Source organism: Meleagris gallopavo, chromosome 15 (assembly GCF_905368555.1).
Source record: "Meleagris gallopavo chromosome 15, MGAL_WU_HG_1.1, whole genome shotgun sequence".
Taxonomy (NCBI): Eukaryota; Metazoa; Chordata; class Aves; order Galliformes; family Phasianidae; genus Meleagris; species Meleagris gallopavo.
Genome location: NC_139418.1, coordinates 9,018,310 through 9,036,256, shown reverse-complemented (window position 1 = coordinate 9,036,256; position 17,947 = coordinate 9,018,310). Strand labels below are relative to the sequence as shown.

Below are 17,947 nucleotides of genomic sequence, written 5' to 3'. Positions count from 1 at the left end.
ACCCTGGGATATTTGTACTGCTCTGTGATGGCAGGGGAAGGAATTTCCTGGTCTCAAAGGGTGGTTACATTAATACCCTCTGCTCTTTGCTCGATGGCAGCACACATCGAGGTGTTATTCCTGCTTAGCTGAGTAACTTCACCCAAAATCCTACAGAAGTATAAACGTGTCATTCTTTGACATCTGCATCATCAAATCCTGTACTTCTACAGAAATGCAAAGGTTATGAGAGGCAAATTCATTTTCAAGTACTCCTCAAGTATTTCCCTCTGAGCAGTGCCATCACCAACAGGCTACTTTAAACACTTAAAATTAAGGGTGTCAATAAATCCAGAGGAATTAATTTAATGTAAACAGTAATTCAGCTCTTCCAACAGCTATTTCCTATAACTGGAAACAAATGTTTCTGATCATTTCCTAATAATTTTGGACGATTGCTAAAAATGTTTACAATACATCACCTGAAATACTGCACCCCTGCCTTGGCATTTTTGTAGTATTTGTGGTACAACGCAGATTTATAGCAAAGAATAAAGAAGGCAGCAACAGCAGTTGGACTCAATGATCCTTATAGGTCCCTTCCAACTGAGCTCAGTGGCTAATGGCAGAGCTGGGAATTCCCACTGTCAGGGGGCTTTCACTGTTCCTAGCTGAGGGCTTTCGTGCACTCTGAACAGCTCAGCAAAGTGTTTCAACCAACATGTGAGAGGAGCTGAGGGAAAAGCACAGCAACAGACTAAAAAGTTAAACTACTGAATATTGCCATTAAATTATGAACAGCAGATATATAAATAAAGCTCTTATGGTACTTCTGTTCTAAGCCAGCTGAGAAGTGTGGCTAGAACAGCAACAGGAGCTGCTGATGGTAAACAACCACACAGTTTCCCCACCACAATTCTGTCAGCACAGGGTGTGGGTTATTGCTATTAGATCCAGTTCAGCAGTACCTTGAAACAACGTCACAATTGGTTTTACCCTTAACTAATATGCATCTCAGTCTGAAAGTGCTGTCAGCTTTTCCTGGTTACAGCATAAGAGGTGAAATTCAGGAAGATCCCACGCAAAAAAAAATAATATCCAAGTCCTAAAGACCATTACAGCAAGCCCTGCTGGTGCCAGAAGCAGCAGAGAGGAAGTTTTTGCACAATTTACTGTAAGTTGGGTGCATCAATGTTGCAAGTGAATGATCCTTTGATAAAGACAGCAGGCACACAAGTGCTGATGCTGTTCTGCAGCCTAAGGGGAGACCACAACATCTGCCCTGGACAGGACACTCACAGAGGCCACGAGGACACCTGCAGCATCGGGCTGCAGATGTATGCTCTGCCAGAGGCCTCTGACTTTCAGGGCTCAATAAAGAGAATGATTTGGGTTGGAAGGGACCTTAACATCATCCAGTTCCACACCGCTCCTGATTGTGTAACTGCACACAACAAGAGGGAAGAAAGTTTCACCTCGGCCACCAAATTAAAGCTTTACTCATTGCTACGAAAACTTAAAGATGTTTAAAAAAAGCGATCTATTATTTTATATTCTAAACCTCAGTTAAAGCTCAGTTTGTCTGCAAACATAAAGGCCCACTTGTCTACAAAGAATCACAGTTTTTCTTATTGAGCCCTTAGCAAAAATTGGGCCATATTCTCACTCATTTTCTGGTTCATACAGGAAAAGAAATGGCCCATTTTACTCAATATGAATGTGTTACATAATCCATACAGCTAGAAAAGAAACATCTAGTTCATCTTCTCCAGCACTCCAAAAATGCTGTCAAAACAATTTTTCTCCTTCTGATCAAAGAACACTTTTTAAGGTTCACTATGGAATCCCCACGTACTTCCTTTACAGCTGAAATAGTTTTTCAGATCAATACTAAGGTGCTGATGACTTCTTTGAATATACAATTGGGTTTATACCAGCTCAGTCAGAAAAACCCCAAATGGTGCCAGTTGTCATCATTCTGGCACCCCTAAAATGCAGAGCTGCTGGCTGACTCACTCTGCTGGTGTCTGTATGCAGACTCTGACCTTGCCCTACCTCTGAAACACTTCTTTTTGTGCATACTTACGTTTTTTTTTTTTACCATGCAGCATTCATACGGATAACGAACTATTCACACCCAAATTTTAGAGAGCTGCGCAGTGCCATAAGCAGATGTGCTGGTCTGCTTCAATTTCAGCCCGTGCAATTTGCAGGCAAAAAGCCTTCCACCCTAAGCTGAACCATAGGGTATTTCAGAAATAAAGCAGTCTGCTGCTGTAAAGTATTTAAAGACATTTCAGTGTCACTTAACAAGGAAATATTTAGTCAACCTACTACTATTACAGTAATGCTCAAATTGCCATCTGGAAGAGCCAGATTCAAAAAATGAGGCTCCGGATCCCAGGCTCAGCACACGAAGGCCGAATGCACAGCGGAGAAGATGCAATTAGTCTCCGGGGAAAGGCTTCTGCAGATTGTCACTGGCTGTGCAGAATGCAGCACGCTCACTTGTGTGGATAAAAATAACATATTGAAATGGCAGCTGCTCCGCAAAGGAAGAGGATTCACGCAGGGGTAAAAAATATACATCAGAATGAGGAAAAGAAACGGTGAGAGGCCTATCAGAAGTGCTAAATGGGAAGGCCGAATACAGTCAGCAGCGGTAGTTAAGATTCACCTTTGAACTTCACACAGCTGGCACTACTTTGTATAGTGAGACAAGGCAATAACATGACTATAAGGCTCCTAAACAAACTGAAAGCATGGCTAACCACCTCAGTCAAGAAGTACAACATGCTGTGAATGGACTTGGTTCAACTTTGAAGAATTCCTGTTTATTCATTTTGCAGGACCCCAAAACCCAAAACCTGATGCTTTGAACACAGCTTTTAAAGATAGAAAGAGTGGGTTCCAAACTGATTGGTATCTCCTGTCTTGTCCATACTCTTGTTGCGAAGGTATATTTTAACATTTTCTCTCTCTGGAACTCCACTACAATATATAAGAGGCTGGCGTTAGCGCTGTGTACTAAACTCACATTAAGTCAACATTACAGCCTCTCAAGGACTTGGAAGATAGCAGAGAGACCTATTAGATCATCTAAATTATTTCCATGCCATTCTGAGATTGCTCTCTGCAGCATGTGTTATTAGTGTCTTGTCCAGGCTATTTTTAAATCTCAAACCCAGAAGCTTTTCCCTTTTGAGAGTATCCAACCTCAGTTTAAAAGCATTGCACGCACAAATTAGCTCATTTAAAATAAATAATGAAAATCTTCCTATGAAACTGATAATCTAACTGCAGGTATTTGAAATGGAGTGCGAGATTTTGAACTGACACCCATAACTCACAATATTTTAGGAATTCCAGATCGAAAGTTCTTAGATTCCTTTCAATCAGTTTAAATAAAGGCAAGAAAAAGAAAACAGAAGAACCTGTATTAAGACAATCTCACCAACAGATATTGATAGGAAAAAAAAAAACATGTGAACCCTTCTTCAGAGTTGAAATGCACTTTGCACTGGCAAGGTGTAATTTTTTTCCAGTTCTAACATTTGATTTAGCTAAAGGTATTTCTTCTCCTTAGAAATCCCACCCTGCTTACAGATGATCACTACAGCATTACCACACCATGGGAGGTCCTAGTTTGAATAAAGATCCATTTCTAAGTATATTACAGCAAATTTATTTCTGCATCAGGTCTGCTGCAGCAGATAAGCAGCTGCCAAGTTCAACATTCTGCACTTTTGAGTACAAGCAAGCTTAACACATGTGCTGTGAAAATCCTTGAAAAAAAATGAAGAGACTTCACAACAACCAAGTATTTCACATGGGAATACTTGAACTCTTCTTCTCCATTTTGCGGCTTTTTTTCCCTTATGCTTTACACCTATTAATTATGAAACATAAAAATGTATAAAGAACTCAGGAAGAAACATCCAGAACACAAACAGATTGATACCACTCTGTTCCGATCAGCATGATGCAATGCCTACAAAACTCAACACAAAACACAGGTGACTCTGCAAAGGAGATTAACAATTTCAAGCAGGAATGAATGTGTATCAGAATTATATGTGTTCTTCACTGACACACTTATTCCATCACTCTTATAGCATGGGAAGCACTCAAAAAACACCCAAAGATTACAGTTGCAAATAATCCTTTCAAAGCATTCGAACAAAATATCACACTACTCTACAGAACCATTCTTATCTAGTTGCTGAATACAAATACATACCAATCTGACTTTATTAATTCGATTTTTAAGAGAAATTTTATTTCCCTCCGGTTATGTCACTTTGTGTTGCTGTGTTGCCAGATCTGAGCAGCTAAAACTTGGGTTGGGCCTGCCTATGAAGATAAGGTCTCACAGCAAATCCCAGGTGCTGCTGTCAAGAAAGAGCACCCTATTCTTGGTTTAGTATACAATGCTGAGGCATATGATGATGCCATTTAACAGACTGCATACTAAACAAACAAAAGCTGTTACTATCTGTAATTAATGAAAGCCTGCTCCCACCACATAAGGTGGGAATTTATTTTTATTTTCTGTGAATCTGTTTGTTATTAGTTTATATCCACACCAAGCTCCCCTTGTCATTTCAATAGGAAAGTGTATTTATTGGTGTTTCTCATCATCAGACTATGGAGAATGCAAGAAACAAGCTAGTGCCAATTAATCAAAGGTTGGTCATCTGAGAAAGAATCACCACTAGAACAAGTCATATTTCATTAACACCACAAGCCTTGGTATCTAAAGAAATTTACTTTTAGAAGCCACAGGTCTAGCTTTGTTTCTTAGTGTTCTCATGACTGGTTACAAAACTGAATTCTTGGATAATGAGCATAAAAAAAGATTGCCTACTTTCACTTACATGATTAACTCTCAAACTGACACAGATTACTCATTGTACAGAATAAGAAACTACACTTCTGAATCCATCCCATAGGTAGTTTCTAATCAGGCTTCAATCAAGTGTGTAGACAATGTTTTGAGTACTTTGTCAGTTGTAATTTCAAAGAAAGATTATGTTTGCCAAAAATAAAAACATAAAAATAGTTAAGTCCAAACTGCAAGTTGGTTCAACCTGCCCCCTTCCCTTTTCCCAATGTAAAAACATTCTGCAATTAAGGTGACAAAAATAAAGAGAAAAATAGAAAGGTAAAGAGCTTTTTAAAATAAAACAAAAAGTCAGAAATACTCTGTTCTCCCAATGACATACCTAAAACTCATTCTTCCTCAGGACTGAAAGAGCTATGACTTCAAGCAGGAAAATACTATAGAGCTGATAGCTATGTTTCACCAATCCGCTTAAGATTTGTAAGCTGATCATTTCTACAGGCTGCACACATCGTATCTATTAAAAACAACACTGGCAACTTACACAAAAGATTGGTTTATGTTTGCGTTTCGCATTGTTTTATGCAAAGACAAAACATAACCAGCATCCATGTGCTGCAGTAGCTTCATCAAGGCACAGCTGAAACAGCAGGCCTACCTGAGCTGACCTACATGCACCAGGGTGCACAGTAGAACTTTACTTTTTCCTAACCAAAACTGCAGCTTTTTATCCTAAGCAAGCACATCTTCCCAATTATTTACTTCTAAATTTACCTTTCAGTGAATCATTTTCGGCTCTCATTATGTCAATCAGCGAATTCTCCAGTGAATGCATGTCAAAAGTCCTTGTGCGATCCTGCAAGCAAATACAAAGACAGTTTAGGCAACACAGTGTTAAAACAAAAAGCCACCTGTAACATAAAATCTTCTGTTTTATTCTATAGCACATGCTTATACACCACTAAAGTCAGTCTAATACAGAGAACAAGGTATTAGAATATGAATACAGGGAATATGAATCTGATATATAATAACCAATCACTTGTTTAAGAACTCCAATATTTAGTTTGTGTTCCTTGCTATACAGATAAACTATGTTAAAAATAATTTGAGTTCACAGTCAGGAAGTAAAGATCAGCTCCCAGGAGACAGAATGGCAAGGAGAAGTCATAAAACAGGTATTGCAGCCTGAACTAAAGAAAATTTGAATTCATGGAATGACACACAGAATTCCTCTCACCTAAATTACCACCCTGATAAACAGTCTAATTCTGCATAATCACTGCTGATTCTGCACAATTATAAAGCATTTCACACAGGTAGCAGCGCTGCTGCAGTCTGGTTTGCTAGGTGACAACTTAGCTCTATTTTTAAAGTCCCCAAAATCACAAGTTCAATATTCCAAGCACTACTAAAATTGAAGGATTCAGAAAACACGAGGCAAGGTGTCTCTTGCACCTTACCATTTCATTACATCAACCCAACTGAAGTATACTTCCCAAATATTTCTCCTTCGTATCAGCCAAAGCCACCGTTTAACACAGATACACCTCAGACTTCCCCAGCTAAGACAACAAATTCCATATCTTGCAAATCTGGTGCTATAATAACATAAGACAACACAAAATATCCTGGCACTGCATTCTTTTCATTTTCAAACTCGGGTTAGCCAAACTGAAAGTGATAAAAGGTCACTAATGGAAGCAAAAAATCTCCTCCCCAAATCATTTACCTCTCCATTACCCATTTTACATATAAATCAACCTCACATTTAGTTTGTCTGAGTCTAGTAACTCTAACATCAGTTCTAAAGGTTTTATTTCATCCATGTTTTAAGGGATTCATCTCTGAACAGAGATCAAGCATGGAAGGTATCCATTCAAATAAGAAGGTAACTCAACGCACACTGGGTCTGATCTGCTTCTCTACAACTACTGCTATTACTGCAGTGAAAATATATTTTTTCTCCCTAACTCCAGCTGTAAAGCTGAAATTTCTCCAGTGCAAACAGATCCAGAATTGATCACACCTAAATGAGTGAATTCAAAAGGAAATTGCACCTCTGGTGCAGGACAGAATGCCACAACGTCCCTACTTCCAGTAATGAGGTGCTAAAGCAGAAATCGACAGCGCTGCGAGCCATTCTTTCTATCAGACAACAATCAGTCATCTTGGACTTGAAACACTTAATACTATGTTAGAAGCAGGAATCCATTAGCTCTTAGAATCCTGATCCATTTCCAACGAAGTTATATTCCGACTGCTAAAAAAAATTCTGTTTTCCAACTAGACTTTCTTCATTTTTCATTTCCTCAGAACAGTCGATTACTGACGCAGAACCGGTGAAGTATTTCCACTCCATTGTACTGCATTTCAAATAGCATTAGAGAGATCAGAGTTAGGAACCATTTGTTGTATTAGTCAAGCCCCAAATCAATTTTGCTATGAAAAGCATAGCACTGCCCCCTCTCTATACAGTATTTACTTCCTTGCTCATCCGTGTACCTTAGAGGAAGCATTGCAGGCATTTGGATTCTTTAGTTTCACACTTCCAGCTGGTTTCTTGCTTTGGTAGCATTGTTTAGTTCATTGGTTTAGTTCATACATTACTAGTTCCTACCTATTTCAAACTTCAGTTGCACTAAAATAACTTATGAAGATTGAGTAAAAGTTCCTGGGTCTGCATCCTGAACCCACCGGGATCCAGCTGCTCAGGGGTGGGTACTGGAAGACAGTCTCTATATTTCCAGCCGTGTTCCTAAAGTGACAAAAACAGCCTAAGCTACAGATGGGAGCACTTTCTGAAAACTCTGTATCACTCAGGTGGTGCTCATTTTTCCATTCCAGCTTTTGCACTGCACTGTGTCTCTGTCTATGGGATGAACCTCAGCTCCATCCAATAACAGTTCTACAACTCTTAGCTCACAGAGAGCAGAACCTCAATAGTTTCAGGTCCATTAAAACTTAACATTTCAGTTGGCTGAGATGAAGGGAAAACCAAAGTTGAGCAACTTCTCATGTGCTGCACTAAGAAAGCCTCCTGTCTCTAACCTGTTATGTTGGATTGAGCTACAGTAACAGAGGGACCTTTTGCAATTGGTCAACACTGCTCAATGCTGAGAACAGAGAATTTGAGCAGTAAGAACCACTACAAGTGCTACATGGTGCTTGGCTGTACTCCTGAAGGGAGACCTCTTTGAATACGTAGCATGAACTCTGCCATTCTATCAGGAACAGATATTACATCTGAATTATGTGCATAATTTGCATATATAGTTTATCTAATATATCGGGAAATTCAAACTGAAGACAGGTTAGTGGTAGTGGCCTTATTGCCAAATAAATGTGTGATTGTGCATTTAATTCTGAAACATCAGAAAGTTGTCACAATTGAGATATTGACCATAGGCTGGAAATGAAGCATGGGAAAGAACAATTCTAACTACAAGCTGCAAAGCACTTCAGTCACACTCAGTACTCCGTAGGGAAAAGTGAAGTTTTCTTAAGAAGCCTCACGTAATAAGAATGAGTAACAACACAGCGGTGCTTTTATTGGGCCGATTCACAAAGTCACAGTGCTCTCCATGGAGCTGGACTGCTTACTGTATCCTGATTTACTTATTTATATACAGGTAACAACTACCCTGGAATCAAGCAGAGAATATACACTTCACTGATAAAGGAAGTTAACTACAACCTAGTATTAGTTACATAGATTGATCAAAAGAACTTGGCTTTATACAGGTTTGGTTTAGTGCATCTAAAATTCTGTTTTCTCAGAGGACTCAAAGGACATGTGTTTACCCCTGGGAAATCAGAAAAGAAGTAAAATGACCAGATTGAACACGAGACCATGAAAAAAAAAAAACCAAAAAACCACACAACTTGAAGTCTTAATATATGACTGTACTTTAAATGTCATCTAACGTTTGTAAAGATATTTGTTAAACATCATTCTGAGAAAGTGGCATTGTTTTCACAAAATACAGATGAGGTGACAGCTAGCAGGTCGGGCTGCGAGCTACTGGGACTATCAGCATTCAACAGCAGCAAACACAACAGTTTTGAACTAAATCCTGGCCAATTATATCTACAGAAAAATAAAAAGGATCCTGCTTCTCCTACTGTCTAGAAAGCATTCATAAGTAGTAGGGTGTTCATACTAAGTCTCATTGCTAAAGCACAGGCAGTTGAACCCAGCACTTCCAAGTCACAATTTTGCCGTGGGATCACACAGGGCAAAGTACCTTGTCTCTGTGACAACAGTGGTCTCTCCACTCCTATTCCATTTTTATTTTTTCAAGTCCAAAGACATTTCATTCAAAAAAATAAAAAGTGACAGTGGTACCAAGCATGTACAAATGGATAGGATATGCTCCTACATAAAAGAAATTAAATGTGAATGTTTGATGCACAAGAAGATCATGCTTGGCACTCACAAATCCCATACCTAATCTCTCTTACACATCAAAAAAATGTAAGTCTAACTTTACTAGTAAAGTGCAGACCCATTACAATTAATCTGCACCACAGTACTCTGATCTCCTGAGCAATTCAGACTGAAGATGATGAGAGTTTTCCATTCAGCACTTCCCAGGATGAGCCTGCCAATGCTAAGACCCCTAAGTGTCCAACAGGTAAAGCACGGCAAGTTCTGAGCTCCTGCTGATAGCCAAGGCTGTACCTGATTTTATAAATTGCAATTTCTCTGAAGACTGAGGAATCAATAACAGTGCAAAACCTGGCACTGAGTTAAGCAATTTATTGAAGGTGACTTAGCAGGATTTATGAGGTAGGCTCAGCTATAAAGCTGAGGCTTCATTTTATTTAAAGCTTTGTGAAACCAGAATACTTGCAGAAATTAGAAAACTTAAAACTACATTTGCAACCCTCATTATAGCACAGGAAGCTTAAAACCTTCTGAAACCTCGTACCTATTTCCCACAATTAAAAAGCCTGAATCTGAGGCAAAGTAAGATGCGTGGGGAGAGGTAAATTGTAGTACTCATACAGGTTCCACATTTCTCTATTAATTGCAAAACAAATTTGGACTTGATTATACTCCTGGATAGGCTTCTCCTCCTTCCCAGCACCCTGCAAATGCTGTATTCCAGCTCCTCATCCAGAAGGCAGCGAATTACAGGCTTTGAATAAACAGGTTTTTCCTGAAAGGATGTTGCTGTGCGCTGCCCTGCTCATCCTTTATAGCTTCACCAGGGAACCATAAGAAAATGCTGAAGAAGTGACGCCAAAGAGGAGCGTTTTGAGGAGGGTTTGTCAAACCCGATTTAACCATCAAAAATCATAGACCCTCATAAAAACTTCTAGTAACACGTCTGACTCTATGTTAGCCATATATTAAGTCTTTTAATGTGCCTTCTATAAAATATAATCCACAATATCTTGTGTTCTCAGCCTTTGTGCTGTGCTGCTAAGTACGCAATTGATTTTCAAAGCAAAACGCTTAATAAGAGTACTCCTTTTAATCTTTGGAAAATACAAACATAATTCAAATAGCTTCTATCAAAAGCTCCTTTAAAAAGAAACCCTGAGGTCAAAAACGCACAGGAGGGCCAAAGCCGAGATATTAACGTCAGTAGTAAGTTTATAAAGCAAGAAGAGCGTTAACTTCCACGGCACTTAACTTGTGCATGTCGTACCACATTAGAGCGCTTCTAATTCCACAAACCAATAGCTGTGGGGAACTGCACACAAAACACTAATTACTACACAGCTGATGGTCTCATTGAAAAACGGGGGAACTGACATTTAAAAATTCAACTTTGAATATTTACCCTATTTCAAAATGATAGATTGAAATCTTTCAGAATCGTTGCTGCCGCTACAAGGGAGAATAAAATCTGACAAAGCTCTGCAAAAGCTGCAGCCTCATTTTGCGCAACCAGCCATCGTGATTTATGGAAAGGCCCCTCAACTACAAAGAGCAAATATGAAAGAGGCATGGTAAAGAAATTTACTTGCAAAGTTCCTTCAAGAAGAAAGATTGGCAAATGTATTCAAGAGGGTTTTTTTTTTATTCCAAATTCCTGGGTATTTGTTTTAATGCACTTCTTAAATCAACCCATTTCTATGGGCAAACAAACCATGACGTATAGCTCAGAATTAAAACACAGTCTGTAATCACGTATGTGTTTTCTCAAACATTCCATATCAGCCTGAAGGAAGAGAAAGTCCCTCTGGCACAGCCCCTCAATGGATTTGGAAAGGGTTATGTACCTGGAAATCAGCCACTTTAGAAGAAAGGAAAAAACAGTTTTGAACAAGTGGATATGATGAAGTGCTCTCCAGCACGAAATTCTTTGAAATGAGCATTTATTGTCAAGCTCGAGTTTCTGGGAAGAAACACAAATTATTCTAAATTATTTTGTATGGAAAGTTGAACGCTATTGCTTAACTCGCCTTCAAAGACCAATTTAAAAAACATCCCCGCACACTGGAAGATGAGATCTGGAAACCTGGAAGCGCCTATCAAAGCAAGATTTATGCATTGCGTAACAGGCAGGATGTTCCACTCTCATGAGGAAGTGCAAGCACACAGCAAAAGGAAAGCCAAAACAATCCTGAGGGCGATGCTGCAGCAAAATGCAATTACTGAACATTTAGTCTGCGAGAGCTGTGAGGAGGGAAATAGAAGGAATAATTTTAAAAATCAGTACTTTGTTAAGATGCAACAGTCACAGCTGAAAACATTTTCATGTATTAATTCCCAGGGAAAACTGCTGTGCCCAAAAACACGCAACTATTTTTTATTATTCAGGAACCGTTTTTTCATTTGGACACCATTTCCTTTTCAAATGAACACACAAAGAACAATGGCTTTTCTCTTTTCAAAAGATCTTTGAAGGGGGAAGGCTGCCCAGCGGTTAAAACACAATATCAAAACTTAATTTCATTAACACATTTGGTAGTAGTCTTCTCTGACCTCGCTTCAAGTTCCATCTCTGCAACACGAGGTTCCTACAGATGTGTCACTTCTGAAGTGTAACGAGACAGAATTCCAAATAAAGAATACAGACAACAAACAACACGGGGCTTTATAGCAACTCTCAAATACCAAGCAAGCTACCACCAAACTGTAAGATTATCAAGTAGATCAACATGGGATTTTCCTTCTATCTGCGTTGTTTGGAATGCCCATTTCAAAACAGAAGTCAGATGTTTTTCAAGTGAGCAACAGTTCACACTGTTTTGGGGACATTATGCCATGGCGTCCTCTCCAAATTGGAAATTAGCACTTCTGCTTGGCTACCCTAAGATTTGCATCTAAACATAGACCTCTGTGCTTCCCCGAGATTCAGGGTGAAGACAAGCTTTGGAAAAAATAACAGATCCCCAAGTATCTGCAAGTGCTGGTTTACAGCTAGCTTTCTAAAGAAACTCATTCTCACTAGGCTGCAGCAACACTTGTTAATGATTTAAGCAGCAAAACATAAATATTGAATGAAAGGGTTAGTTGTATCAAATTACCCCATTATGTTGCTGCAGCAAAGACAGCTTTCAATTATTTCCTAAATAGGAATCCAAGAAGATTCCAGTAACAAAATAGCCTTGACCAGTACATGATTGCATCGAGGATAGTTCTCATCAATGTATGTATGCATGAACACAAATGTACAATAAGCACAACTCCTTATTTCTGCTTTGAGTCAGGCACACAATGAGAATAATCCAGAAAAAGAAAAGACAAAGGTCAAATTTTACATCATTTGTTTCCAGTGATTCAAAAATTCGAAAGAGCACAAAGTGATCAAAGGAGCTGAAGATTTGCACACAAAATAAAAGTTATAAGTGGTGAGGTGGTGGAACAGGCTGCCCAGAGATGTTGTGGATGCCCCATCCCTAGAGGCGTTCAAGGCCAGATTGGATGGGGCCCTAGGCAACCTGGTCTGGTATTAAATGGGGGGTTGGTGGCCCTGCGTGTGGCAGGGGGGTTGGAGACTCATTATCCTTATGGTCCCTTCCAACTCTGCCATTCTGTGAAGATGGCTTCAGAATTAATCAGCATCTTTCTAGGTCTGCAGTGATGAAGTCCTGCTCTGCTGCCCTGCCCTCTTCTTCACAGAAGCGATTGTAACAGACTGGAAAGCACTTCACTCCAACACTTTTCCTTTTCTTGGCATGAAGAAGTGTCAGACTTGGTCTTGACATGTACAGCTTCATTTCAGCATTCATGTAAACAGATACCAACAGGCCACACAAAAATTATTTCTTTACTGTGATCAAAATAAGCGTGTCAGATATTTTATGTTGGAACACAACCCAAAAGTCAAGGTTGACTTTGTCACTTTGCTGAAATTTCCTTGATGTCAAAACAAGCACGCTTCTATTGGTGCACATACATTTGGGCCTTACACACAGCAGCAAGGACACGCTTGATCTCATTCTGTCACTCTGTGCATCAGCTACGTGTCAGGGTAAAGAATGAATTAAACTGTGAGCCAAGTCGTGCTGCAGTGAGGCTGAAAAAAGACCGACTCCAGCTGTGTCCCTTTTTCTAATGGCTTCAGTGTATAAATTCAGTTTGCTGGACACAGGTTCATTATATGAATTACAAATCCTGATATTAACATCAAGTGCTACTCTGCATTCTAAATTTACATGGACTGTACCTGATATTGAACCAGCCAGCCCTGCAGCAGAAAGAAAGATCTCTAATGGAAAGTTATTGCCAGCAGCTGCTCAGTTGTCTGAAGGCTGCATAGGCCGGCCCTGCAAGTCAAACAGAAACTGAACACTTTACTAAGGAGTACTGAATGCTGCTATGTCTGAATCCACAGTGTCATTATTACACGTATTTATATCTCTCAGGTGATTTAGAACATGAGACATATTGCTTCTTATCTAAAATCTTTCAAATTATTTTAAAGTAGGTCACCCTGCTTCTCACACCATGGCTAACAACAGTGCAATCATTTCAAAATTCTCACTTTTGCCCTCATTTGAAGGCCTTTAAAAGCAACCCACTTCACATTAAAGAACTCATAGTCTTCAAAAACCACTTAAAAGGACTTCACAAAAAGTGGAAACACACATACAAAAAAAAAAAAAAAAAAGCTTTGATGAGTGGTCAGATAAAGAGCTTTAGATTTTACTGCAGGCTAGACTCAACATTATACAGCTCATTTCAAACTCATAAAAAGTCAGCCTAGAAGGAGGGGCTAAAGTGTCACACAACCTGTCTGCTGTCAGGATGAGACCATCTGAAAACATAGGAGACCACTACCTGACCTCATCCAGATCTATTTTGGGTAATGAGTTAATGGCCTGTAACTAAAATTCGCTGCCACTGCTGAGGAAAGCAAAATGTGTTGATCATCGTTAAAAGATTATTTCCCCAAAAACATCACAAAAATTATACTGAACTACAAGCCCGTGAGATTCTCTAAAGCAAAATACAATCACTTAATACTTTTCTCAGATGTAATATGTTTTCAAATATTTCAGAAGGCCCCAGATCTCTCACACCTCATTAGGCAGCACTGTTTTCCTTACTCCTCTTAGTGGATATACGTGCTGCTTACAAGTAGATTTGTTCATCAGTTACTTGTTAGCCTAAGTATTAAGCTGATGGAAACTGGCTAATGGGAAATATATGGTGGGAAATAGATATTTATATGATCACCACTACTGAAAAAACAAACACCATGATTCACAGCTCAGTGTAATTCACACTGTGGCATTTCAAGTTAGCTGTGTGGCTTTTTTTAGCTGCCAACACAGAATTAACACAATCATAGTGTATCATTCAAACCCCCATTCCACCCTCTTTACAGCATTTTAATGCAGTCGTGTTATTTTCCTTATGGTTATAATAGAACATACCCACCTGAAAAGGAAAAATATTGTCAGCTCTACTCAAGCTGTCTTCCATCCACGATTTTGGAGCAAAGGCTGAGCTGGGTCGAGCATATTTCTGCAACTGGATGTGATTACTGGCAAAATTCTTCTTTAAGGGTGAGATGGAATTCAGGGGTGTTATCCCTCCGTTCAGTCCCCGGCGGTGGTCTCGACCTTGGGACCCACCCCACCCACCATATCCACCGCCACCAGGGCTCCATGAAGATGGTGTAGGCGATGGACTTTGGTAGCTGCTCCATGGAGAAGGTGGCTTGTTTAGATTATTAGCCAAATGAGGCAACTGATTAAAAGCAGCATTTCTATGCGTAAATGGTGGTGGGTGAGGACTTGCAGGAGACCTCCTCTGTTGTTGATGCTGATTGTGATGATGCTGAAAATGGGGGTGATGAGGGTGGTGTTGAGAGAGGGGTCCAATTTGAGGGGAAAAGCTACCACCAAAGCCAGGGCTGACATGATGTGGAAAATTCTGAAACAGCAGAGCACCATTGTTAGCTGAGGCAGCAGGGACCCCTCCCTGGTGAAAAAAACTTGCATCTTCATTGATTATCGTAGAAGAAGAAGGAGCTATCGCCGCAGACCAGTTACTAAAACCAGTCAGAGAAGATGCAGTGGATGTCAAGGGCTGTGCCGAAGTACCGAGCCCCGAAGCCTCTTGATAATCAAATCCTGTTAACACCGGCGATTCTATTCTTATTTTCTCCTTTCCATTGCCATTCTCCGAAGAATTATCGCCCTGATTTTCTTCAGTTTTAGCTTTCTCGGATTCAGAGAGCATGCCTGCTTCCTGACTTTGACTGGGGGAAAGTTGCTGTTTTTCTAGGGACTCTTGCTTTTCCTGTTGCTGAGTTTTAGATTTTTCTGACCCCAGAATCTCATCCTGAATATTATGGGCAGCTGGAGCAGGAAAGAGCCAAGCTGACCCAGCACTACTGCCATTGGCAGCTGTGTTATTATTTATAAAAGCAGCAGGGCTGGGGGTTGCATTTTGATGATGGTGTGGAGGCTGCAGATGTGGATGAAATCTGACTGGAAAAGCTGACTTATTTCCAGTGTTGTTTTGCACTAACACTCCAAACCCGTAATCCCCCATTTATTATACTTAGGGTTTGAATCTTCCCTGTTAGAACAAGTTGATGTTTAGTGTTTACCTCCTCCTCTTCTAAGGAGAGATTAGCAAGTAGCCTGTTTTTAGCAAGATATTCCAGTTTCTCCCTCCACGCAAATTTATCTCAGATTTGGATCATAGATTTTTTTTTTTTTTTTTTTTTTTTTTTTGCAAAAGATAGATCTCTTCAACTATTTAAACGCGTAAATTGGTGTCCGCTTCCTCCCTTCAGCCAAGAGAAAGGGAAAAATAAATCTTTGGTTCACAAAATAAGAGGTTTCCTTTCTTTCCTAAAGGAAATGCACAGCAATGACAGAAAAAGCTTCTGGGGAATAAGGATAAAGAGATTCTAACTATCCTGTTTTCTTCCTCCTCGGCAGCCTTGACTTGCCCATAAATGAGTTAAGAGCAAAAAAAAATATACAATGACGTCTGGTCCCCCGACCCCTTGGCAGCAAAAAAATAGATTTAAATCTGGAATAATTTAATACATCTCTATAATCTAATATATATTTGTGTCCTGCTCAAAAAGAGTCTTTGCTGTGGATAAGAGAAAAAAATTTACCTCAGGATTTCAGTATTCAGAGGGATGAGGAGGGGGGGTGAGTTGCAGAGGAGGCTTTTTACTATGCTGCTGGGTTTAACCTGTTCTGTGTAGAAATAATATACACTGTGTGTGTGTCGTTTAAAGGGGTAAGATCTTATCGCAGGAAATTAGTATTCTGTATGTGCTGGGTGGGGAGTGAGTTGAGCAGGAGAAGGGTGGATTATCGATGCTGCTCCTTTTGGGTTGGGTTTCTGAGATCGCCAGACTCACTTCTTATTTGCGATCCGATATCTCCGTGTCCTTCAGACGAGCCCTGGCTGCCCGGAGAGGATTTTCATCTCAGAAATCAGTATTCAGCGTTCGGGAAAAGGGAAGGGAGGGGACAGCAAGCTGCGCAGGAGGAAAGGGAAGGAGGTTTTCTCGCTCTCTGTGCTGCCGGAGCGTGTTCGCGGTGCCAGGCTCGCTCCTTCCACCCAGATCCGTGGGCTCCCTCCGGGCCGGCTCTTCTCCTCGCGGCCGGCAGCAGCGGGCGGTGCTGCGCTCCCAGGCCCGGCTGCGGTGCCCCGCGGTGTCCCCCCACCCCGCGAGAGTCCGTCTGTCTGTCGGGAAAGGCGGGAGGGGTTGTTTGCTGTTTCTGTTTTTTTTTTTCTTTTTTTTTTTTTTTTTTTTTTACCTCAGGAGAGGAGCAGCCTCCGGCAGGGAGGGGAAGGTGCAGGCGGCGGGGGGCCGGGCTCCTCTCTCCCCCATGGAAGGCGTTTAACCGGTTCTCCCAAATCGCCCGGAGATGACGGGACGGGGGCCCGGCAGACTAACCGGGGCGCGGAGTCCGGCGGCGGTTCCTCGGCGCAGTCCTTCCCGTGCTGCGCGTCCTCTCGGCTCCAGGCGGGCTGCCTTCCCCGTCATGTACAGCGGCCGGGCGGGAGATGAGGGACGCTGCCTCCGGGCGGCGGCGGAGGGGGAGGCTCCGCGGGAGACAGCGCCGGGAGAGGGGGCAGGGCTCCGCCGCACCGAGAGAAGCTGCGGTAGCCGGCGAGCCCGGCCGCGACGAGTCCTCCGCGCGGAGCCTCCGCCGCCTCGTTTCGCCTCTATTTTTTTTTTTGTTTTCTGTTTTCCCCTTTCTCCTTCCCTTCCCCTCCCTCCCCCCCCAGCGGCCGCAGCTTCCTGCCTCGGTGCCGCAGCCGGTGCCTCCCTCCTCCCCGCCCGGCCGCTGCCGAGCCCCGTCTCCTCAGCACCGAGCCGCCGCACGAAATGACAACCAGCTGGAGGAGGCAGCGCGGCACTTCCGGTTCGGCGCCGGGCGCGCCCCCGCCCCACCCCCGGGCCCGGCTCCCCGGGCATAAGCCACGCCCCCCTCCGCCCGCCGCCATTTTTGGTAAGGGCAAGCACCCCCTCGCCGCCTCCCGGCTGTGGCGGCCACTTTTGTTTTGGGCACGTAGCCCGCAGCCTGCTGGCCGTCATAGGTGAGGGCAAAAGGTCAGGCGGATGCCGGAGGGGCGACCATCTTGGAGCGGGGCGGCCATCTTTGTGCAGGGCAGGGTGTCCTCCCCGAGGCAGGGCACTGGCAGGCCGGGCACTCCGTTCTGAAATCCACTGA

The 17,947-nt window shown here is 41.8% G+C and overlaps 1 protein-coding gene across 1 annotated transcript in view; it reads right to left on the bottom strand.

Moving 5' to 3' along the window:
* CPEB4 (cytoplasmic polyadenylation element binding protein 4) overlaps positions 1-17,610 on the bottom strand; it is a 38,674-nt gene extending 21,064 nt beyond the window's left edge. The window contains exons 1-2 of the mRNA XM_010718963.3: positions 14,670-17,610; positions 5,597-5,678 (exon numbers count right to left, since the gene is read on the bottom strand). Coding sequence (XP_010717265.1) covers positions 5,597-5,678; positions 14,670-15,791 — 1,204 coding nt within the window. The 5' untranslated portion in view covers positions 15,792-17,610. The remainder of the gene's footprint in view (positions 1-5,596; positions 5,679-14,669) is intronic.
* Between the last annotated feature and the right edge of the window lie 337 nt (positions 17,611-17,947).